A 25,272-nucleotide genomic window follows, 5' to 3' on the forward strand; every position below is an offset into this window, starting at 1 on the left:
TCTGATGGCCCTTTGGCCAAGCAGGCAACTGTGATGTGGTCATGATAGCTTCATAGGCATAGTTAAATACTTGCGTATTGAGCAACAGCAAAATCAAGCAAGACTGACTCCAGGGGAATGTATGAAGCATCAACAATGCAGTTTCTGGCTTCTCATAATACACATGGCCTAAATTAAAAGGGCTAGGTCATTGGTAGTTTATGATATTATGGAAAGTCAGCCATATCTTAGCATCCTATAGGAAGTAAGACATCCTGTTATGTCACAATGTGGTTTATTTGATTGGGCATGTCATGTTATGCAACCAGAGTAATTGCATTTTGCTAACATGTATTTAGGATTTAGTGTATTGTATAATGGCAGTGGTCTTACTGTGAATAAAGCAAAGAAGGAATACGGTCCATTTAGTACAGTGGAGTACAAATATCAACAATAGATCAGTAGCTTCAAACAGGGCCTTTACAATTGTCCCCAGTGGGACTAAATCAAAGACTTTTTGCCTATGATACAAGTGGTGTTCTACCATTGAGTTACAACTTTTATTCTGCATCAAGGAAACAGACCTAGAAACAAAATCCCAGTAAGGAGGAGATTGGAGTAAAGACAGCTGGGCATAGGGCCAACACAAGTGTTGTCCCAAGTCATATTATTCCTGCTTAAAACTCAAATGAGTTGCCATGGCACCATTCCAAAACACAACAGAAAGGACATGTGGTGCAGGAACATCTCTTTCTGCTCCTGCTTTTGCTCGATTCATTGGCAGAGCAGAAAAGTCAGAGCAGCCATGAGTCACTTCTCTTCCATAGGTTTCATTCCAGATAGAAATCCAACTAATCCTGCTGGAGAGATCGCTTTTCTGCTCCACTGAGCCCAGTAGATAGCAGGGAGGCTTGGGGGTGGGGGGCAGATGGCCAGAAAATGAGACTGCTATTGATGGAGGAGAGGTGCCTCTTTCTGTGCTGGAATCCCACCCCCTAACCCCAATAGCTCTCCATAGTTAATCTGTTTGGTCATCCTGCAAAAGGAGTCGGGGTTATTTGTCTTCTTGGGCTACTCAAAAGTGATGACAGGATGTGACAACCTCAGACCTGTTTACTTAAAATCTCCACAGTAGGTTGTGGAGACAAATGGTTGAGATCCATCTGTGTGTGTTTGTGTATAAGAAAGAGACAGAAAGAGAAAAAGAATGAGAGATTTTTAGCATGTCCCCTGTTGTAATTAATTAGTACATTTAAGTTTTGACAGCCATGCCATTTTAGACAAAGCAAACACTTCCCTGCTGTGTCCTGTTCAGAGGAATATGCTTCCTAATCAATGATGGTTCTGTATTAGAACATCACACATATAAAGGGGACGATCCTACCAAATGGCTTTTCTTCCAATTAAAAACAGTAGCCCAGTTTGCCTCTGTTCTGCCATGAGAATGGAAGTAACTCACAGAGCCATTCTGTTTTGTTATGGGGATGATTCAGAAGCAGAACATTTATCACAGAACAGAGCAAAACTCCCAATCCCCAGTATGATTAACTAAGGAATATGAGCGCTGTTCCCTGTGTACAGATTTATTCACAGTTTTGAAACCATTTTGAAAGAGATGGAGAAAAGACCTGGTCTGTGTAAAACTTCGCTTTCTTTATGACTGAAGTTTGCTTGAATTCAGTGCTAACATCACAAACTAGATGAAGTATTACCAAAGTATTAGCTACAAGATCTGACTATGGCTCTCAGGTTGATATCAATTAAGAGAGGAAATTAATTTGATTTAAGCAACTAGATTCAAGGTCCAGAAGCATTCGATGAGAGGAAAAGAAGAACTGTTAAGATGAGAAGTAACAGTCCTGACATACTGACATGTATTTTGCAGTGGAAGTGATAATGTGATCCAGAACAGCCATGGTCTTGCTCTTGATTAGATCATGCTCATGGCTGCTGGTTAGTTAATGCTATGTGGTTTCCCTGTGGGAGTTGGTGCACCCAATTATGGCCAGCTTCTATCAGAACTTTGGTCCAATTTGCTCAACAAATGATTAAGACAAAATCTTAGAGAGTTACACTTGTCTGTTTACATGCAGGGCATGTAGTCTACCACTGATCCACAGTCCGGATTTAACTTGCAAACTGACCCAATTCATTTTGCATGGCATAAAGGAAATATATTTCCCAGCCCTGTCCTACCTGCTGTTTGCCTTGAGGGCCATTTGGCATATTGTCATGTGAGTGATGTATTAGTAGTGTAATATGGCCAGGAGCAAAATTCCTCAGAAATTCACTGGCGCATGTCCGGGCTTTGAGAGAGCTGATGAGACAGCAAGACCGGAACATCTGGCCCGTGCCTAATGCAGTGATCTGTCACCATGGCATCTGACTCATTTCCCTTTCCTATTACCAGCAGCTAGGCATGGGAGGCCAACCGTTTTCTGTCCATTGAGCATAGTCATTGTTCTTGGATTTTGGTTTCCCTTGGCTGCTGGCTCACAAGTGTCAGTGACTTTAACCTCAGAGAGAAGGCTCAGAAAGAAGATCCAGGATTTTTCCAGAAGGGGATATCTTGCTTGCTAAAAAACATAAATGCAAAATGGCACATAGGGATTTTGGATTGAGATTACAATTACGGGTTATTAGGATTCTACAAAAGGGAAGAAAACGGCATGAAGAACTGAGTGGTCCCAATTAATCATAGGTTCAGATGCAGCTGCAGTCAAATCCTTTCATGAAAACTGACAATGTTTTCACAAAAAACATTCTTTTCCCTTTTCTAGAGGTTACACCTTCGCCTTCTCTTTCTTCTTGTCCTGTTCTTTTTTAATTCCTGGAACTGAAGATGTAGATACAAAGCAGTTTGGTATAGTGGTTAAGGAACCAGGCTAAAAACCAAGAATCCACAAGTTCTAGTTCTGCTTTAGATATAAAGCTTAGTTGAGTGTCCTTAAGCCAGTCATTCTCTCTCAGCCCTAGAAAACAAGCATTGATAAACCACTTCCAAATATATTTATTTATTTATTTTATTAGTTTGTCAACATATACAAGATAGCAAGTATAAATATGAACATGGACATGAACGAAGGAAATGAATACAGATAAATGGGGACAGTAGGACAGGGACAGTAGGAACACTGATGCGCTTATGCACGCCCCTTTTACGGACCTCTTAGGAATGGGGTGAGGTCCATGGTAGACAGTTTAAGGTTGAAGCTGTGAGGGTTTGAGGATGTAACAACGGAGTCAGGTAGAGCATTCCAGGTGTTGACCACTCTGTTGCTGAAGTCGTATTTTCTGCAATTGAGTTTATTGCCAAAATACCACAGAAACTTGTCCAGGCAGTTGGTAGGAGGCAATGCTGATTTACACACACACACACACACACACACACACACACACACACACACACACACACAAACCGGGGGGGTGGGGAGAGAAAGATACAGATATAGATATGTTAGTTTCCCCAGTTCTAATTAGTTTCTCCACTTCTAGCTATGATCATTGCAGTGATCCTGGACATTGCTCTATCTTTTTGTTGTGAGATTTCCTTTCTATAACTCAGTGCAGGTGCCTTCTTTTACTAGTGATACCTTGCTAATAGTTTCAAATTATTTCTTTTATGGCAGTTATTCCTTATAATATTGTAAAACACACATGGGGGTGGGGGGTGGGGGAAAGGAACATTTTTTTTTTATTCAGATTATTGATGGGTATCAGAAGGCAATTACGTGCAAAAGAGGAAGACATGTGAAATGAGAAGGGAAACACAAGAAGCCAAAGAAAATGAAATATAGTCATAAAGACCTCCTGTTTGTGTGCATTCTCTTAATACATTTTTTCTGGTTTTAAGGTTTGTCTGTTTCAAAAGATGAACTACTGAGCCAGTGGCAGAGTTTTAGCATGAACTCTGCCCTGCCCCCCCCCCACCGCTTTGATCCCCTCCTTCCCTGAGCCTTGTGTTGACATTATGGGGACTCTTTTTTCCTCCTCCCCCTCGCCCCCCCCCCCTTCCCTTCGTCTTTGCTTGCAAGTCCTTGTCATTGCACTTGTTTGCTTTGCAACTGACTAATGGCTGCATGTGAAGTGGCTCCTTTTGGCCTGTTCCATTCAACTTTCTTTCAGCCTTTGTGGTTTGTTCTCGGTTACCTCCCAAGAACTATTGGGAGACAATTCTGTAAAGCAGCCTTTCTCAACCTTGGCAACTTTAAGATGTCTGGATTGCAACTCCTAGAATTCTCTAGCCAATATGCCGGCTGGAGAATTCTGGGAATTGAAATCCACACATCTTAAAGTTGTCAAGATTGAGAAACACTGCTGGAAGGGAGGTTCTTGAGTGCCTGGTGGTGCTGAATGAGGCCCTGGTTATCTTCTCCTTTCCCCACAGTAAGTTTATCATTCCCCCCCCCTTCTATTCATGGCCCATTTCTTGGGAAGGAAAGGTTGCCCTTCTGCCTGAGTTATTCCAGACATTTAAATAATCTGACACTTTTTAATGAGTAAATCCTGCTTAACACTAAGTCAGACAGATGTTTACCTCCTGACAGAGTTTGTGGTGGGGGGAGAAAGTAGACCTTGTGGCAGTTGAGCAGGGTTCTCTGTGTCTGCTGGTGACAGGCACGAAATCTCCCCGTCAATCCCCAAATCTCTTTGATTTTCTGAGTGTTGCATGAAGTTTATGCTGTAGAACTGCTGCTCTCTCTACAGTGCCCCCTGTTGGGAAAAACGGGCAGCAAGATATGCTGTCATCCCAATGAGTCATGGGCTTCACAGCACCACTATTCCATCTCATTTGATGTAAACGAAAGTGAAGGAAGGCTCCCACATGTGCTGGCATTCCAGCAATGTCAGGGGAGGGTATCCATAAGTAAAGAATGCACCGAGACAGCAAATGCCAGCAAACTGTGTTTCAGGTCTTCCTCTGGCCTCTTTTTTCTCCGTTCCCAGTTTTGTCAGCTCTGCAAGCTGCTCTTTTTGGCATCTGAAAGAAGCATTTGATTGGGAAAACGCTCTCTGCTTTTTGCAAGCTTTCCTGTTACTTGATCACTGCCTTCCAGCTATTCTCCTTCCTTCTCTTTCAGCAGGTTTTTTTTTTTCCCTAGTTGGAGTCATTTATTAGGCTTGCTCAGTTAAGGGCTCTGCTCTTGCTTTTCAGGCCGAGTGTATGAATTTTGTTAAGATCCTGCATCTCTACAATCGCACACACCTGTACGCCTGTGGCACTGGGGCTTTTCACCCCATTTGTGGCTTTGTAGAAGTGGGGCAACGTGTGGAGGTGAGTGATACACTAAGGTTCATAAAGTGTACCTAAATCTGGGGGTAAAGATGAAGGTTACAGAGACTAAAACCTAAGCAAGAGAATCACAGGAGCTCCAAGCTTCTCTTGATGGACATGTTTGCTCCTTTCTCTAGGACTCTGTCTTTAAGCTGGACTTCAAGAGCCTGGAGGATGGCAAAGGCAAAAGTCCCTATGACCCAAATCACACCGCGGCCTCAGTTCTTGCAGGTAAAGGGAGAGGCCCCCAAACAATGACCTAGCACCAGGGGTGAAATTCAGGAGGTTCTGATAGGTTCTGGAGAACTGGTAGTGGAAATTTTGAGTAGTTCGGAGAACCGGCAAATACCACCTCTGGCTGGCCCCAGAGTGGGATGGGAATGGAGATTTTGCAATATCCTTCTCCTGGAGTGGGGTGGGAATGGAGATTTTGCAGTATCCTTCCCACAGAACCTGTAGTAAAAAAATTTGAATTCCACCACTGCCTAGCACCCAAATAAAAGTGAGACAAGAAAACCAGACCCATGTAAGATCTCACATGGAATCGTTTGAAACCCTCATTTTTTTCTCCCTCCATCTGCCCAGGAAACAGATGAGATCAGCTGACACTCTCTGCCAAAGATGCAGCAGCTGCTGGGATGGTAGTTCATTCACCTTAAAGCAGTGCCTTTTCCCCAGCTGATGTCTTGAGATCTTTCTCAGGGGCCACACAATAAAGATGATTTGCTACATTCTCTCAGATGTCAATGGAGATTAGGAAGCCAGAAAGCTTTTGAAACATCTCTCTTTTTGTGCTGTGCAGGTGAAGAGCTTTATTCTGGTGTGGCTACTGATCTGATGGGCCGAGACTTTACCATCTTTCGCAGCCTGGGATCGAGGCCTTCTGTCCGCACCGAGCAGCATGATTCCCGATGGCTCAACGGTCAGTGGAGGGTTTGTGAGAAGGGGACCTATAGTGTGGGAAGTGAGTTAGTACTGGAAAGGGAACAATATGGGGACGGGGGGGGAAGAGGGTGAAAGAAATAATGCTCTTTAAAGTATCACAGAATCCAGAATTCATTATTACAAGTCTTGTCTGTCCTGTGGCAAGTCAGGTTGCTCGGCTTGTTGTTTAGTAATTTATGAGTGGAAGCTGCCACCTAGTGATCAGAGTTTGTCACTATTACAGCCTGAGATTTCAGAAGAGAAAGTGGAAGGAAAAAAACATTAGAATGCTCCTCAGGATGTGTATTTTCTGTTTTGTTTATTTTAATTCATTAATCAGCAATTCTACATTGTTGTTTAGGGAATGAGCAGTCTGGATGATTACACTGGTTAGGAAACTGGGATTATAAATCGGAACACATCAAAGGAGAATTATTGGGGAAGGCAAACCTGTGACTTTCCTCTCTTCTAAATGTCCTGGACCAACTAGTTGGCTTTCTTCTCACTTTTTTTCAAGGACAACAGAGAACAACTGAATTTAATGATGAAAATAAATGGAATATCCTTAGGGTTTGGTCAAAAAAGTCAAGAAGTTGGCTGTGACAGTGCAATAAAAGTGCAACCTGTTTTTTATGAACAGCACATAATAAACAGGTGGAACTTCAGCCACACTGCCTTAGCCTCAATATTGACTCATTATTTTTTAACCACGCTTGTGGACAGTCCCAGAATCACAGTCCCATGAAATTCTCTTACCTGTATGAGGAAGGCCTGTAGCCTTAAAATGAAATTTGTGTACAAATGCCTTCCAATTTAGTTCCCCATGTCTCAGGATCTAGCTGACTTCTAATTGATCTTGAAAGTGAAGGAGAGTCAGATTCATACATGGATGGTGACTGCTAGGGAATCCCCAGGCTCTAAAAAAAAAAAAAAAAAAACCAAGGTAGTGATAAGCCATTTCCATATTCCTGCAATAAAAACCACATAGGCATATCCATAAAGTTAGCAGAAGTTGAGCTTAACCTGAAAGAGACATCATGTCTTCTGATCTTTGAGAAAGGTGATTTCCCATGTCATACTTAATTTGTCCCTAAAGGATCTTTGGCATAGATGTCACAGGAAAATATCTGCTGAAATTTCAACTTAAGTAGAAGGAAGACCAGAATCTAAGAAGCATATTGTCCCTGCAACATTGCCTGTTTCTTACCTTACTTTTCTACCCCCTCTCTAAGGCAGCCATTTGCAAACCTAAAAAGAATGGCCAGTGTTGCTTTGTCCTGCATTAACATTCTCTTCCATTTCTTTGTCTCAAGAACCCAAGTTCATTGATGTCTTCTGGATCCCAGAGAGTGAGAACCCCGATGATGATAAGATCTTCTTTTTCTTCCGGGAAACAGCAGTGGAAGGATCCCAAGGCCTGGGCAAGCAGAGTTTTGCACGCATTGGGCAAATTTGCCGGGTAAGACTGTTGCATGGGCTCCAGTTCCAAGATGAGGATGGTCAGGAGGCTTGGGAGTTAGACAAAATCTGGTGAAGATAGATGGCTAGGAGTTGGCCCTGACTTTATTGAAAGGGTGAGGATCCTGGCCCTAGAGTAAATGTTTCCAAGGAATTCTACAGCAACAACTGGCTGTTGAAGTATCCAAAAAGGATTCCAGCACAGCAATGCTTTGAAAGCAGTAAAAATCAACCTCTGACCCGTGTTCATGGAAATTCTCAATCATCCGGGTCATGGTTGTCCCAAAGGTGCTTTTTTCCCAAAAGGCAATTGGACTTTCCTGTTATGTTTTGTTTTTCTTAGAAAACATTTCGCTTCTCATCCAAGAAGCTTCTGAAGAACTGAAGAAGTTTCTTGGGTGAAAAGTAAACCATTCTCTAAGAAAAAATAAGGTCCAGTTGCCTTTTGGATAAAGACATCTTCGGGACAACCTCTCACCCCATTTTAAGGTGTGCATTAAGTTCTATGTCCAACTGAGCCCATTTGCATTAAAAATTATGAGCTCTTTGAAGATCCCTGAATCAGCTGGCATCGTTTTCTGTGCTCTCCAACTAGCTTTTTAAATAGGTCTCTTCTTCTCCCTTTAGAATGACATGGGTGGGCAGAGAAGCCTGGTGAACAAATGGACAACATTCCTGAAGGCTCGGCTGGTGTGTGCAGTACCCTGCATGGATGGAAGTGACACCCATTTTGATCATCTTCGTGAGTGACTATCCATGGTGTAGGGTTGGAATGGTTCTAAATGAGGAAGATGTTGTCAAACTATCAAGCAGCAGAAATGAGCTTGGAATGAAGCTGACTGAAGAAATAATGCATCTATCTCACACTCTTAAGTCCCTCGTTGAAATCACTGTTTTCCTTCTCTTTTCTGCTGCAACTGAGCAATTCTTGAAAGTTTCTTAATTTATTTTTATGTTTCTTTATTTTTTGTATTCTTGATCTTAGAATAGGTCTTATCCCAGTTAAAATAGTAAGTTAAAGCTGAGTTCAGATAGTGTTCTTCTTCCTTGATGGTGACCGTCTCTCGTCTCACATCTGACTATATAGTCTGTCGAGCAGAAATATATGCATGATTGTACATTTTTTTTCTTTTAGTTCAGATGTGCTAATATGATTGGAATTATAATAATGATAATGGTAAGAAAACTTCCAGTAAATGATTTGGCTTTTTTAACTTATTACCATCAGCATTATTATAGTTCCAATCATATTACCACTTTAGAATGAAAAGAAATGTATATTTTGAAATGCAGAAATGTTTTCTCCCAGTTTAATAAAGCAACTCATTTCCCTTGAAAACTGTCCATTTGCAATCTGGCTTTTCTGAATGTTAATATAATATAATATTCTCATATCCTCAGAATTACAACAGTGAAACCACATAATTTCAACTTTCAGATATTACCATCTGGTGGTCATGTCTTCTTACAGAGTTGATTTTTGGCAACTTCTTCTTTTTTTTAAAATGGATTTAGTCCAGCCTTCTGTAACTTGGAGCTCTTCAGATAGTTGGACTATATCATCCCACTGTCCCTGGCCAACATGAAATTAGGCTGTGATGGCTGGGGATTGTGGGATTTTTTATTTTTATTTTTGCCAAATAGATGCAGTGGTCCCTAGGCTGGCAAAGGCTGGTTTAGGATCTTCTAGAAGCAAGATGAACAGGGATGGGGGCTTGATTTATCCCTTCCTTGGTGAATGTTTTGATGTCTGGGTTGAAAGAAAGTCATTCTCTCCTTTGGATAGAAGTGATTTGTCAGGTGCCAAGCTGCAAGCTAATGATTTCTTCCCTTCCTGTTGAACTTAGGTGATGTCTTCTTGTTGCCAACCAGGGATAAGCGTAACCCATTATTGTATGCAGTTTTCACCAGTTCTAGGTAAAAAGAAAATAGTTTTTGTTATATCAGGAGTGGGCAGAGTTCAGGCTTCTTCGATCTACTTTGCATTTTCACAATGACCCTCAATCCATCAACCAAAGACAATTAATGTAATGTAATGTAATGTAATGTAATGTAATGTAATGTAATGTAATGTAATGTAATGTAATGTAATGTAATAACGTAACGTAACGTAACGTAACATAATATAATGTTACAATACAATACAATACAATGCAATGCAATGCAATGCAATATAATACAATACAATACAATACAATACAATACAATACAATATCACATTTTTATAATCTTCCATTGCTTTTAAAAATTTCTTCTCCCACCCCCACTCCCTGACAATATTGTTAAACAGGAAAATATGCTTCCCAGAGCCTTTTGAGCGGAAGTCAAACAGGCTCTACAATCCACATTATCAGATGGCAATGGGATATGCATTCCTTCCCTGTTTCATTTCTTTACTCTTCCTGTAATGTTTCTTTTTCTTCTGATTACAGCACAGTCTTCAAAGGTTCTGCTGTCTGCGTATATCACATGAATGACATCCGCAGAGCTTTCCTTGGTCCTTTTGCTCACAAGGAAGGGCCTAACTATCAGTGGGTTTCCTATCAAGGCCGTGTCCCTTATCCCCGCCCAGGAACGGTATGTACATTAGATTTGAGAGCTTAAAATATGAAAAATAAAAGTGTTTCTGCCCATGAAAACGCTAGAGATTGGGATGATTATTGACTGATATCTGACGGGATCTGTATTTATGGAGTTTTGTTCTAGAAAATATTTGGGGTTTGGCAAACAATGAAGAAAGAGATCAGAAGGGAGGGGTAGTAACTGAGTGCATGGAATGGAAAATTATTATGGGATTTGATTGAAATGGAAGGAAAGCAAAAGATAGAATGAAAGCCAAGTTGGGGAAATGGAGGGCTATGGTAGGAAGTGTTTATGAGTAGACCATTTTTCAATGTATGGGATGTTGCCTCGCTTTACATTCCTTCTCTCTGAACTTCTAGTGTCCCAGCAAAACCTTTGGCACCTTTAGCTCCACCAAGGATTATCCTGATGATGTGATCCAATTTGCTCGTAACCACCCATTAATGTATAATCCAGTACTGCCCCATGGCCAAAGGCCTGTCTTCCTGCAAACCAATGTGGACCACAGCTTCACTCGTATTGCAGTAGACCGAGTGGCAGCTGCTGATGGACATTATGATGTCCTCTTCATTGGCACAGGTATGTCTGCTTCCCTCCTCTTCTGATGAGTAAGCATAAATGTTCAGGCCAAGTTTCTTTTGCTCCCCAAAATTGCATGCTAGAGGCTGTCCCTTGTTCAAAGGTAAAATGTTTGAGTCCTTCTTCAGATTTGACTTATAGCTTCAAGGAAGCCTATTTATTTTAGCAGAACCAAATATAGAGCAGAGATGCATAGGCAAACACAAGTTGTCTCTAAATTGTAATTTTAATACGTTAGAAGAAAGAAGTGCTTAAATTCATGCAGAGAATACCTATTAGTTGTTTTAATGAATTGAATGTTGTTTAAATAAAATCATATATTGTGATTTTTGTTTCTCCTAACCACATCTGCTTCACTTTCTTGGGTCTTCTCTTTTTGAAACACAGCTCCTACCACCCTGTTCAAAGGCCATTTTAAGCCTGATTTTACTCTTTCTTCAGCCACCGCCTGCAGTTCCTTTGCTTTTGCCACTGTAATTTTCTTTCAATGCTATATATTTGCATATGTATAATAATGTGAACACATACGACCAAAGCAGCCATAAACAACCAACACTGTAGCACAACCATGATCCCAGGAAACATACATTTACTTGTCATTCATACATAGGTAATCATCCCATTATTCTGGTATAAATGAAGCACAAAATGATGTTTGGCCTCCATGGTGTATTAAGGATTGGAACCAAATCCTTATTAATTCAGAATTGAATAAATTCAAGTCCTATCCATGTAACGGCAAGAAGCTGGAAAAGGTTCTTGGGGATGAAAACTATAGCATAGGAAAAAAAACATACCACATCCACATTTCAGTCTTGATCAAACTGGACCCCTTAATAGTTGCAATAGCATTTTTATTTGCAAATGCTCCAGGAAATATGTTCCTGACTTCCTGCATTATAATCATTCATGCCCCGGGCTGATGGTCCAACTTCTCATTGGTTCTTTTATGCTGTGAATTTAGCAAATCAATAGATATTGAAATCAAGGCCCTTGGAAATAGTAGCCAAGTATATTAAAGTTGCTTTCCCAATCAGATGCACTCCATTGATGTTGAACAACAGTCAACATATTTGCGTTTTTTATGTAAATTGATTTGCATGGCTTGAAACTTCCATGTTTTCTCTTTGGCTATGGAGGAAAAACAGGATTGTAGTTTAGCCAATTTACCTGCCTATAATCTCTTTTTTTGTGTGCAAAATGGTTTATGCTTTCCCTTTGCCTGGCAGACATTGGCACAATCTTGAAGGTCGTCTCGGTGCCGAAGGACTCATGGCAAAATATGGAAGAATTGCTGCTGGAGGAACTTCAGGTGTTCAATGTGAGTTTGAACAACTGAAGTCAGACAGTTCGACCTGGGGCAAGACTAGTTACTTTTTAAAACAATACTGAATTATACTTTATTCACATAATGCAATTACCATAGATGTTTCTCCCATGGTTGATGGAATTAACTCAGCTGCTTATATTCTCTGAGAAGCTAGACTAAACATTAGCTAGTTTGTAATTCAGAGGGTGGTATCAGAAGGATACTTAATTGGATCAATGAAAAATATTAATATGTTGAGAGAACATCAAAAATGTTGATTCAATCATTTAATCTCCTAGAGTTTAAATTTAACCTCAACCTCAATTATTAAACCTACGCTGGCTGTACCATAGGAATACCATTTACCCTTACTAGGATTCTCCTGATGCAAGGCCTCATTGGTTACTAAGCATTTCCTAGAGCACGGGAGTCAGGACTCTGCATTCCCCAGGATGACTTTGGTTAAATTAATGGGAATGTGCAGTGCATTGGGTTTGAAGGTTGTTTTAGAATGTGTCTGCTTACCTATCTCTGCCTGTAGCAATAGCAATAACACTTAGACTTATTTACCATTTTACAGTACTTTAAGCCCTCTCTAAGTAGTCAGCAGATTTCCCCCATCTGGGTCCTCATTTTACTGACCTGGGAAGGATGGAAGGTTGAGTCAACCTTGAGCCTGGTGAGATTTGATCTGCTAAATTGCAGGCCACCGGCAGGCAGCAGAAGTAGCTTGCAGTACCATTGTGCCACTGCGACTGTACCTCTGCCTCTGCCTCTGCCTCTATCTCCATCTCCATCTCTCCCTATCTAATTGCTAGGAGTCTAAAACATTTGATGGTACATAATCAGAGTGCCGGGGAATACTCATATTACTCATACTCATATTAGCATCTATGTGCAATTCCTTAAACCAAAAGATTATTTTCCCAGGACCAGGCTGTAACAGTAGAGGACAGCCAAGTCATGATGAATGTTATCTTCAAATCCTTGTGACTGCAGAATATTTTTCCTCTGCAATTCAAAACATTGCACAACCCTACCAGTTGATGTGATCATGTGTTGCCCCCAGAACCGCAAGTATCGAGATTGGGATGACTGGGTTAAGTCAGGCATTATCCTAGCCATCGTAGGTGTTTCTACTTTTCCAGCTTTAGGATGAGATAGTGCAAGGCTTCACCAAAGAAACTAAAGCTGTGTCACCCTTTCAACGTAGACCAGACAAAGACATCAAAGTCAACATATAAAACAATACTACTTTCAGTATAAGGTTGCGGTAACATACTCTTGCAAGTCTGGATGTGCTTACCCCCTCCCTCTATTTAACTTCCTGAGAACTAGGGAGAGTCCTGTCTAGACAAATTTCTCAATTTTCAATCTGCCCTGGACTCAAATTTCTTTTATCTGACTGTTGTTTTGCTTGCAACTACAACCCTAATGTTCCTCAAGATTATTCCTTCTACCCCTTACTAGCAGTTATCTGGAGAACGTCTTGAAAAGTAGTGGCTTTTTTATCAGCAGTTCAATACCCACATAATTATTTCCATTTCTCCTTGACAGGACTCCTCTCCTATTATTAGCATGCAGATCTCATCCAAGCGGGTATGTAGCACAACAGAAAAAAATCTTTGGGAAGTGATCTTATGAAAACCAGGGGGCAAACTTCTCTTTGAGTGCATTGATTCATAAATAATTGTATGAATTATATGAATAGGGATGATTATATGTATGCATTTCTTCTGTCCAAGAGATTTTTTTTTTTTTGACGATGATGATGAATATGATGATGATTTCACAACTTTTTCAGAACATCATATTGCATTCACGTGTCTTTTCCTTGAGATGTCCATGAACAAAATTAGTAAAATGTTCATGTTTGGAAAGTAGTTGTTTGCTTAATTTCCTGTTTGGCTGCCTACCCATCTACACAAGTTATAGATCCCTGCTAGATCCCTTGTTTGTGATTTAGAAGGTTCTGATCGTATCCATTCTCCATTTTCCTCTCACTTATTACAGGGCATTCATTAGAGCGGTGCCTGACAACCTGGGTTAGGCTTCATAAACAGCTTCTCAAAACAGTAACCTGTTAGAAGCAGGAGGTTATTTTCCATCCAGATATTAGTGGTTCCGTAAGGAGACTCTGTGGTTTTGTTTTCCAACAGCAACAGCTGTACCTGGCATCCAGGACTTCCATTTCGCAACTGCCTTTGCACCGCTGTGGGATGTATGGCAAAGCTTGTGCAGAATGTTGCCTAGCGAGGGATCCGTATTGTGCCTGGGATGGCACCACCTGCACTCGATACCTGCAGAATACCAAACGGTATGGGCCAAGGATCAGCCTATAGATTAGGCTCTGTAACCTTGGGGGCCAATCCTACTGGTGTGGGTCCTGGATGTAATCAGTGAAGGGTGATTGATTATGGAGACTTGAGGCTTCAGGTTCAACCCCAGGAGAATGCTTGGCAAATCTTTTCATGCTTTTTCCCCAACAGGCGATTCCGACGCCAGGATGTGAGGAATGGAGATCCCAGTATCTTGTGCTCTAGATGTGAGTAAATCTGCTCATCCAATTGAATAGTCTGGGCCAAAACAAGCTTAGGGCTTTTGTGCTAAGTGTCTTGTGGGAAACCAGTTGTCTTTACATGGTATGAGAGCCAAGATATCGCATTAAAGCAAAATATATATGGGCTCTTTAATTCAGCATAGCATGTTACATATCCATGCACAAATATTTTAATTTCAATGCATGAATCAAAAGAGTGCCAAAATTCTTGATGTACTTACATTATAGCTGTGAGCAAGGAGGATCTTTAATTTCACTGTTTCCTTTTCCCAGCTATTTCTGCATTCATTCCCCCCCCCCCCGCCCAAGAAACGCATATGTAAATTATGTACTATTCTTCCAATGAATATATTTTGGCCAGTGATTAATCCTAGGTCAACATATCTTATCTGCACTTTCTTTAATACAGGTAGTCCTCAACCTATGACCACAACTGAGCCCAATATTTCTGTTGTTAAGCAAGACATTTGTTTAGTGAGTTTTGCCCATTTTATGACCTTTCTCAGTTGTTAAGTGAATCATCACAATTGATAAGTTGGTAACATGGTTGTTAAGTCTGGCTTCCCCATTGATTTTGCTTGTTAAAAGGTTGCAAAAGGTGATGACATGACCCTGGGACACAGCAACGGTCATAAGTATGAATCAGTTGCCAAGCATCTGAATTTTGATCACATGATCATGGGGATGCTGCAACAGTCATAAGTGTGAAAAACGGTCATAAGTCACTTTTTTCAGTGCCATTGTAACTTTGAAGGTCATTAAATGAATTGTTGTAAATTGAGGACTACCTGTACAACATATGAATATTTGTTTATTTTTAAATGGTGCAAACTGCATCAATATTCATAAAATTGTGCCTACTTATGGTAGATGTCAACATCTAGCCAACATTCGTTCAATGCATGAATCAAAAGAGTGCTAAAGTTCTTGATATATTTATATTATACAAGAAGCTTGATTTTGACAAGTTAAGGAAGGTGAAATATGGTCAGTGGTTGGTTGGATGGAAATTCCAGAGTTGTTGGCTAGACTTGGAAATTGAAACAACCATCCTGGAAGATAGTAGCAACAAAACATTGGCATATCAAAAGCTATACAAATGTCTCAAAGTTGTTGCCAGAAATTGAATTCTCTTCAAAGGCGACTTTATCTTTTTTAACAATATAGAGCTTTGAGAAGTCGAGATCAGGATGGGGATGATAAGGAGACTATCCATTCATTTGGGCCTGATTCTCAATGGTTCTATGGAACAGCTGTCTCCACATTTTTTGATTTTGTACAGCTTCTTCATTTGTTTTAATATCTGGCTGGTGTCAGCTTAGATCACGGGTGTCAAACTCAATCATGTCATGTGACATCACATGACGTATCACTACATTTTTTGCCTTTGCGGAACTGGGGTGGACGTGGCTTGTGCTTGATGCATCCAGCCCGCAGGCTGCCATTTTGACACCCCTGGCTTAGATGATCTTGCATTAAAATGAAAATGGTTTAAATTTATCTTTCATATGTGACAGGGGTCTGTCATTAGATTATCTGGGCTCCATAATAGTAAGTTCTAAAAGTCAAAAAAAATTGAAACTGGACAAATAGTTGAAGCTGTAATGGAAACAGCAAATAATTTCATCTTCACAGCCATCACCCCAAATACGAATTAATAAATGTCTCAATAGTTGCCTGCACAATGAGCCCTTTATCACTTTTAATCTATTTGAATCAAGATTATTGTACATAATTCCCAAGAAAACTACACTGAGGCCTGGGCCTCTACAGTGCCAGAGAGTATCAGTGGCCCATTCTCTTTCCCCATTCCATAGGACAAGGGTCTGAACAGGATTGCTGGACTCTGACTTATAGAAATCCCTTTAAAGAATATATTTATATATTTAGTTCTATAACTCTAAGTGGCAGGATCATTTTAATGGACTCCCCATCCCTGCAGGAGGGCAATGATTTTATTAGATTAGATCTAATCTTGATCATGGGGCCCAGTGGTAAACACATGGCAGCCATGAAAGCTATGAAATTCTAATCTAGAATTATAAACAATCTTACTGAATGAATGTTGAAATTTCTATCAATGCCTTAGCCATCAAGAGTGTTTGGCAGCAGAGTAGAAAGTAAACAACAGTATGCCAAGTCTATTTTATTGAATTAACTCCAAGTTAAGGTCCTTGTACTTTGCTACAGTAGTGCAAACAGGTATTTTGGTGAGTGAGATAATATTCCTGTGAAGCACAACAAATCCCCATCTGTCTCTCTCTCATCCAAAATCTGAAGCTATTCTATCAGATTCTATCAGATTTTGATAGAAAGAGGAGAGACCAAAGGGTGTATTGCCACACAACCATCTATGTCCTTTTGTCCATAAATAGCTTCTCTCCCCAATCCCTCACAATTTGTAACTAATGAAGTGGGACAGTTCTTGGTTTTATTCTTTTCTGTCTTGTCTCTCTACCCACACACAATCCAACATTCACATGAAAAAAAAATGAGAGGGGAATAAATAAACAATCCAAAGAGAATTGTAGAAAATGATACATCTACCAATCCTATAAGGTGTGAAATCAAGCATAAAATCCCAAATTGTACCTAAACCATTTTCCAAATTCTTGCCTAAATCCAGTATCTTCCCTCTTCTTAGAAAACCTAACACAAAAAGAAAAATATGGCAGAGGGCTAATAGGATGTCTTATCAGAATCCATCCTTTCTAGTCATTTAAATGTTTATAACCATCAATCCTTCTAGGCAGAAATAACTTCTTTCATTCATAATTCACATGGACCCACATATCCTGCCCTCACAGGTGCTTCAAGGAACCATTCTCTTTTCTCATTAGTTTCAACTATGCTTTTATGCTTCTTTCCTGATGGTTAGCTTTGCTATTGGACTGGGCCCAGTGCTGGGATTCAAAATTTTTTACTACCGGTTCTGTGGGCGTGGATTGGTGGGCGTGGCAGGGGAAGGTAAAAGCTCCATCCCCTCTCCAATCTAGGGGAAGGATACTGCAAAATCCCCATTTCCTCCCAATCAGCTGGGACTTGGGAGGCAGAGAATAGATGGGGGCAGGGTCAGTCAGAGGTAGTATTTACCAGTTCTCCAAACAACTCAAAATTTCCGCTACCAGTTCTCCAGAACGGGTCAGAACCTGCGGAAACCCACCTCTGACTGGGCCTATGTACCTATGTGTTCCTCATCATTTAACTGATAGACAATTTGGTTTTTATTCCTCATGTTATTCCATTCTGATTTTGTACAGATCCTCAGAAAACCAGTGTACCGGAAAAGAAACTCTATGGAGTGGAAGGCAGCAGCACTTTTCTAGAGTGTCTGCCTAAATCACTGCAGGCCAAGATTGTGTGGACATATCAAAAGACTAGGAGTGACCCCCAGAAGGAGGTAAAACCTAATTGCTGTGTGCATGCATTTTTCTACTAATGAGAAAAAGTATACTGCTAGCATCAACCAGCTATAATTGAAGCAATATAGAGGATGTCCTTGTTAGCTATTTTTGGATAATTGGTTTATTCTATAAAACACTACAGGTAGTCCTTGACTTACAGCCACAATTGAGCCCAAAATTTCTGTTGTTAAGTGAGACATTTCTTAGGTGAGTTTTGCCACACTTTGTGACCTTTCTTGCCTCCGTTGTTAAGTGAATCACTGCAGTTGACAAGTTAGTAACCTGACTTGTCAAGTGAATTTGGCTTCCCCATTGACTTTGCTTGTCAGAAGGTCCCAAAGGGTGATCACATGACCTTGGGACACAGCAATGGTTATATGTATGAACCAGTTGCCAAGCATCTGAATTTTGATCACATGATCAAGCGGATGCTGTAAAGGTCATAACTGTAAAAAACGGTCATAAATCACTTTTTTCAGAGCCATTGTAACTGAACCGCCATTAAATGAACTGTTGTGAGTCAAGGACTACCTGTATAAGTTATAGCGTGTTTTATTTATTCAGCCATTCATTCATGTATCCCAACTTGTATGACACTCCATTCATAACGACTAGCTTACAACAAGACCATACAGAGAGAAACAGGAGGGAAACCATTAAAAATTTATTTATTTATTTAATAAAATTTATATGCCGCCCTATCTCCGAGGACTCAGGGTGGCTCACAACAATAAAACAACCAGTTAAAAATATAAAATACATAAATGTACGTATATAATTTATATTAAAACCCCCAAAATCTAAAAACCCTCTCAGTCCAGGTTGGGCAATGTGAACAACCATGTTTTTAATTCACGGCGGAAGGTGCGAAGGTCAGGAGCCAACCGGAGCCCCAGGGGGAGTTGATTCCAAAAGGTGGGCGCGCCCACAGAGAAAGCTCTACCCCTGGGGGCCGCCAGCTGACACTGTCTAGCTGACAGCCCCCGGAGCAGGCCCTCCCTGTGAGAACGCATCGGGCGATGAGCAGCTCTTGCTGGCAGCAGATGGTCCGCCAAATATCCTGGGCTTAAGCCATGTAGGGCTTTATAGGTCATCACCAGCACCTTGAATCTCACCCGGAGGGCAACCGGCAACCAATGCAAGTCACACAGGAGAGGTGTAACATGGGAGTATCGGGATTCTCCCATCACAAACCGCGTGGCCGCATTCTGTACCAGTTGAAGCCTCCAAGTGGTCCTCAAGGGCAGCCCCATGTAGAGAGCATTACAGTAGTCAACGCGGGAGGTAACTAGCATGAGTAACTGTGCATAGGGCATCTCGGTCCAAATAGGGGCGCAACTGGCGGACCAGACGAATCTGGACAATCCAATAAAAACAAGGACCTCAATTTGCTACACCACACTTTCAGGGTAGTATAGTTTATATTCAAAGCCTTCTTAGCCAGTCATGTTTTATAGAGGTCTTTTTAAAGAAAATAACAAGGAGGGAGTGGTCTGGATATCCAAGCTGTTCCATAAAAAGAGGACTATCGCCATGAATGCTCAGCTATTGGATCTCTGCATTCCTTCCATGGGGGGAGAGGGGATCCTCAGCAAGCCTTCTCCACCTGGTCTTACTAGATTGATAGAATTAACCCAAAGCAGACCAACTGAGAGATATCCAGGGCCTCGGCTATTTAGGGTTTTAAAGGGGACAGCGAAGAACTTTGAATTGCATCTGAATGCTAGTGATGATCCCACTTTTACTTTAATAAATGTGAAAAAAGGCTAACAACTTCAGATTAAGTTGTTGATATGGCTTCAGGTTTCTAAATACACATACTGTTTTTGCTATTAATTTTTTGCTATTAAAAAAAATACCAAGCCAGAACAAATCTAAAATTAAACAATACAATAATAAAGTCCCCTGAAATCATCATTTAAGGCATTAAAAATGGAACACCAAAAATCAAGAGGCCTATCATCATCATCTTTTCTAGAAGTAAAATGAGTGGAGGGACTTGAATTATTTGTTTATTTATTTATTTATTTATTTATTTATTTATTGGTTTGATTTATATGCCGCCCTTCTCTGGAGACTCAAGGCGGCTTATAATGCGTTAAGCAATAGCCTTCATACTTTTGTATATACCTGCTTAGTAGGGCTTTGCCCCCCCCCCCCCACAAGCGGTGTTCTTTTTTATACAAAGTCAGCTTATTGCCCCCACAATCCGGGTCCTCATTTTACATACCTCGGAAGGATGAAAGGCTGAGTCAACCTTGAGCCTGGTGAGATTTGAGCTCGCAGTAATTGCAGGCAGCTGGCAGCTAAATGCTATTTTAACAGCACTTTAGTCCACTGCACCACCAAGGCTCTTAGAAAGAATCCATTCCACGATTTTGAAGCAACGTTAGAGAAGATGCTTTCCTGTCTGCCTCTGACAGGCACTCCAATCACACCAATGTCCTTAAAGGATCTTTCGTACAGATTTCAGTAATAAGAGAATTTCACAGTGAGACTTAAAATTCCTCTGATTTTTTGGATCGTTCATTCCAGTTTCATTTGTCTGTGTTTTGTTCACCTCCAGGTATTGCTGGATGATCGGGTCATCAAAATGGACCGGGGAATCCTGTTGCGCAGTGTGCAGCGCAAAGATGCTGGTTTCTATTATTGCCATGCAACAGAGCATGGCTTTACCCAGGGTCTGCTGCACCTCCATCTTGAAGTGATCTATGCACAGCAGGCTGACTCTCTCTCCCTCTCTTGGGAAGAAGAATCCACGCAACCTTTCCACCGCAAACTTTGGTACCAAGATTTCTTACAATTGGTGGATCACCCCAATCTCAGCACCGTGGACCAGGTGTGTGAGCAACTGTGGAGCCGCAAGAGCCACCAGCCCAAGAAAAAGCCCCCTCCGTTGCCCCCTTTATTTAACATCAAATCTAAAAGTCAGAAATGGAAACATCTGGAGGAAAAGCGGAAAGCCCGCAGCCGAAGAACACATGAAGTGCCCCGTGCAGAAAGGGCTCCTCGGAGCACAGACATCTGGTGACTTTGCATAAGACGCACTTATACAAATCTCTGTGCTGGGAAGGGCCAGGGAAGCAGGGTGGGAGTATGGGAATGGGGATGGTAGGCCAGAAAGAGCAGGATCTTTTATGGCTTCTGTGGTTGGGTGGAAAGAACACCCTTGCACGCCAGCCCCATACTCCCGATAGCTGCTTCTTCTGTAGTTTGTAGGGGGACTGGTAATGTTGGTGTGATTTTTCACTAGCCTGAGGCCCTAGTAGCACAGCTGCTACTCTTCAAACTCTTGACAGAGAGCAACAGAACCTGGGGAAATGGGGGAAGCTCTGCGCTCCTGACTTGTCCATAATTCACAACCAAAGACGAGGGTAGCAGCCTCCAAGGACCAAATACACCAGAGGCCACATCCTGAACATCCTTGACCAGTGAGAAGAAAAACAGGCACTGGGAAATACAGTTCTTTTCTGCAAAGATCCAGTGGCTACCAAACGGTTACGCAGGGATCTCTAGTGCTCTTTGTTTCTGGAGCTTCCACTGATATTCTGTCATCTCCAGACAAGGAGAGGACTTGGATGCCTCTCACAATGTATTCTGTCTAAACCCTGGAGGGGGATGTTGGCTCTCTTTCCTCTCCCTTCCTTATCCAAGCATAACTGTGTTTAAAGTAGCCACGGTGTGCTCTGTCTCCAGAAAAAGCAACTTGCAACCACTGATTGTATTTATTAACAGACTGTTGACTGATGAATGTAATCCACTACTAGGTGGCTATCAAGATTTAGCCTCCGATGGAACAAACAGGGCTGTTCTTGCCCAGAGGACTTAGAGTTCATTTCTGACTGAGATTTTCTGGGCATACACTTGTATGAGAAGGAGTTTCAAGTTGTTGTGATGCAAAAGCTGAAGAACCAAGCAGCAGAAATTTCCCCTCCCCCACCTGCGTCAAGGCCCCAGAGGATTTTTCACTAGCCTGAGACCCTTTCTGGAGAAAGAGCAATCCAAAGGAGATCCTTGCTGTGAGCCATTGTTATGGGGGACTCTCTCTTGTTCTGGAAAGCATGCAGATATTGGACCTTGATTAGCAATCGACCATGATCATTTTGGTATGTGAAGAAAACCAGCTGCCCTTTTGTGAATTGTACAGTATGTCTCCCACTCTTCCTGCTAGACAGATTATTTTCCACCAGCATTTGATTCCTATGTCAATCTGGTTGGGGATAGGAGCTACTAGCCATCGAAGCTCAAGTGTAATTCTGGGGGGAGAGGGGGAGGATCTGATGCCACCAAGAGCTCACTTGGCTCATTTCCAAGCCTGTTTTGGAGCAATTTGTATGGCACTCAGACAGTTCATGCCATTTTTAGCCTATCAGCAAACATGGAATAATCTGCCTTTCAAAAAAAAAAAAAAAGCCCTGATCATTATTTTGTTTGTTATTCTGCAGAAAAGCAAACTTTAAGGTGCAGGTACTGATGTGAAAGAAATAGCAAAATGGATTGGGCTGAGATCTGAGGACCAAGTCTGGAATACTCCAAGTGCACTGGAATTGGATGGACAATAAATTTTGCAGTGGGGGGAAGGAAGGAGAGAGAAAAAGAGAGGGAGGTATAAGCAGTTTCTCTGGTGTGCAGTTTCAAAGGTTGTGACTCCCTATCTAATCTAAATGAGACTGGAATGAATAATTCCAAAGAAGGTGTGGGGAGTGAGTGAGAGTGACATGATGTTTGACTGGGCGGCAGTTTGGAGATATAACAGAACTAGTAACTAGGCATTAAAATGGCCTTGTAGACTTGTAATAATGTAATGCAAATTCTAAATCCAGTTTCTCAGTTTTACATTCTTGGGTAAAGCTGCCCCTGAATAAGTGAGAAAAATTTGAGATGATCAAGCCATCTGAAGCTTTGATGAGTCCAGAGACAGAAGAAGGGCTTTTTATAATTATTTATTTCGCCTTTTATTCCTTTGGAGAGACGTCTGCTGCTGTGTCTCAAAGCATTTCCACTCACCTATGAAGTCTGAAAAAATATTGTACATAAAATGTTTGGAAGTTGGAACAAATCTCAGATATTCTACAAATTGCTGTGCTTTGGGTTTTTTTTTCTTTCTTAACAGTTTCTTTTTTCTTTTTAATTAAGTTGTTTTGCAATGAAGTAAAGCATTATAATAATGCTTTAAATGATGAGACACAAACTGCAAATAGGACTTAAATGTATTTTGAAAATAGAAATGATTCCATGAATTGTTAGTCGCGTTAAATAATAATACTTTGGAGCTGCAGTTCTTTACAGCTAATGTCAAACACAAATCAGAAATATCATTTTCTTACCATAGTGATTTGGGAAAATATCTTCCTTAGTCCTTATGGTTCCTGGATCATCTTTAAAAAAAAAATACTAGTCTCAGATTCTGAAGAACTTTAAGCCTAGAAGAGTCACATTAATGACTAAAGTGGTTGTGAAGATGGATGAAGAGACAGAAGAAAAGAAAAATAAATGTTTCAACACTATTGCAGTCCTTGTGGCCTTACGAGGAAAAAAACTTGAGTTTCTGGAATAGTGTTCCAGAAAAAAAATTAACCACTATCCATTTTATAAAGCCGTGTGAGTGCTGATTTTATTCTACCAGTTCTCATTCAATTTTATAAAAAATAGTTGTTATTTCATCTTCTTAAAGAGAAAATTGAAGTGTCCAAAACTTGTTCTTGAATGTCCTGTATATATATATACACACACACACACATAAAACCATGATCTCTTCAAGGTTCTGCAACTCTGGGGACTTTTTATACTTCAACTAAATTGTAAGAAAAGATGTCCCAGGAGGCTTTTCCCATAGCAATGCCCTTGCCCTTGCCCTTGCTGTCCTTGAGATATTATTGGGAAATTTTCTCCTTCCCCAGGACTGTAATTTCAGAGGGATTTTGAAATGCCTTTGGACCCACCCAGCTCTAAATACTGAGGTCAGATCCTGGCACCAGGCAGAATGTGGTGGCTTCACCAGGCAACTGGACCAGAAAGGAGGCGCCATCCAAGACAGAGATGCATGTGATAAGATCTTTCCGGTACCGACAAAGTCTGTCCCAGGTAGAGAAGTTCAGTGACCCATCCGGTCAACTTTTATAAAGAAATGGAAGGAAGGAAAGAGCCTTGGTGGCGCAGCAGACTAAAGGCTGTTAAGTAGCACCAGCTGCCTGCAATTACTGCAAGTTCAAATCTCACCAGGCTCAAGGTTGACTCAACCTTCCATCCTTCCGAGGTAGGTAAAATGAGGACCCGGATTGTGGGGGCAATAAGCTGGCTTTGTATAAAAAAGAACACCACTTTGGGGGGGGGGCAAAAACCCTACTAAGCAGGTATATACAAAAGTATGAAGGCTATTGCTTAACGCACTGTAAGCTGCCCTGAGTCTCTGGAGAAGAGCGGCATATAAATCGAATCAATCAATCAATCAATCAATCAATAATAAATAAATAAATAAATAAATAAATACATACATACATACATACATACATACATACATACATACATACATACCAGTTTTGCCCGGAAAATTACCTTAGGAGGAAGAGTTGTCTTGACCTACATATTGTTTTGGAATGTTAAACTCTTTTGTGTAGCCTCAATGCGACGTCACCCACAGGGTTCAACTTCAGCCTCACATTTATTGCATGATATGTTTTGTCCAAGCGACATCTCAAAAGTAGGCAAAGACAGTGCTGGAGCCAGGTATTCAGAATTAAGACTTTCCCACAATTTAATTCGTTTTATGAGAATTATTTCATATATATTTCATTCTTGTTCCTACCACTAGGAATTGAAATGGAGCGTCTGACGAGAGAAATTATATCTAATGTCTCCGGGTATCATATCTGAGATCGGCCTCTTGTGTTTTGTACGTAGTCTACACATACGAGGCCAATCGGTGCCTTACATGGGGGCTACACTAGAGGCCCTGTGAGGCGCTCCGCCCAACTCGCCCGGCCAGTTCTCTGTTCTCTTAGGTATTTGCTAAGGAGCGGAACATTTCCAAGGCACTGAAAATCGCCCCCAACCCGTTGGCTTCGCGGGTTTCCTCGTTCTAGCCCGGGGTGAGACTCGAGACTTTCATTTCCTCCACGCCTTAGCTGCGGAACGGATCTCAGGATTTTATTTAATCCAAAAGTAATCCGGGGGCATCTAATTTATAAAATGCAAGACACAC

General features: G+C 41.1%; 1 protein-coding gene across 1 annotated transcript in view; it reads left to right on the forward strand.

The window, feature by feature from the left end:
- Positions 1–23,148, forward strand: part of SEMA3B (semaphorin 3B) — a 47,382-nt gene extending 24,234 nt beyond the window's left edge. Inside the window, exons 5-18 of the mRNA XM_034440744.2 lie at positions 5,135–5,254; positions 5,392–5,485; positions 6,057–6,176; positions 7,492–7,637; positions 8,264–8,378; positions 9,484–9,553; positions 10,069–10,213; positions 10,579–10,798; positions 12,028–12,119; positions 13,665–13,706; positions 14,267–14,424; positions 14,597–14,652; positions 17,928–18,067; positions 20,638–23,148. Coding sequence (XP_034296635.2) covers positions 5,135–5,254; positions 5,392–5,485; positions 6,057–6,176; positions 7,492–7,637; positions 8,264–8,378; positions 9,484–9,553; positions 10,069–10,213; positions 10,579–10,798; positions 12,028–12,119; positions 13,665–13,706; positions 14,267–14,424; positions 14,597–14,652; positions 17,928–18,067; positions 20,638–21,102 — 1,983 coding nt within the window. The 3' untranslated portion in view covers positions 21,103–23,148. The remainder of the gene's footprint in view (positions 1–5,134; positions 5,255–5,391; positions 5,486–6,056; positions 6,177–7,491; positions 7,638–8,263; positions 8,379–9,483; positions 9,554–10,068; positions 10,214–10,578; positions 10,799–12,027; positions 12,120–13,664; positions 13,707–14,266; positions 14,425–14,596; positions 14,653–17,927; positions 18,068–20,637) is intronic.
- Positions 23,149–25,272: the final 2,124 nt, after the last annotated feature.

The sequence above is a fragment of the Pantherophis guttatus genome, chromosome 2, assembly GCF_059756535.1.
Source record: "Pantherophis guttatus breed Tessera chromosome 2, ASM5975653v1, whole genome shotgun sequence".
In the NCBI taxonomy this organism is placed as follows: domain Eukaryota; kingdom Metazoa; phylum Chordata; class Lepidosauria; order Squamata; family Colubridae; genus Pantherophis; species Pantherophis guttatus.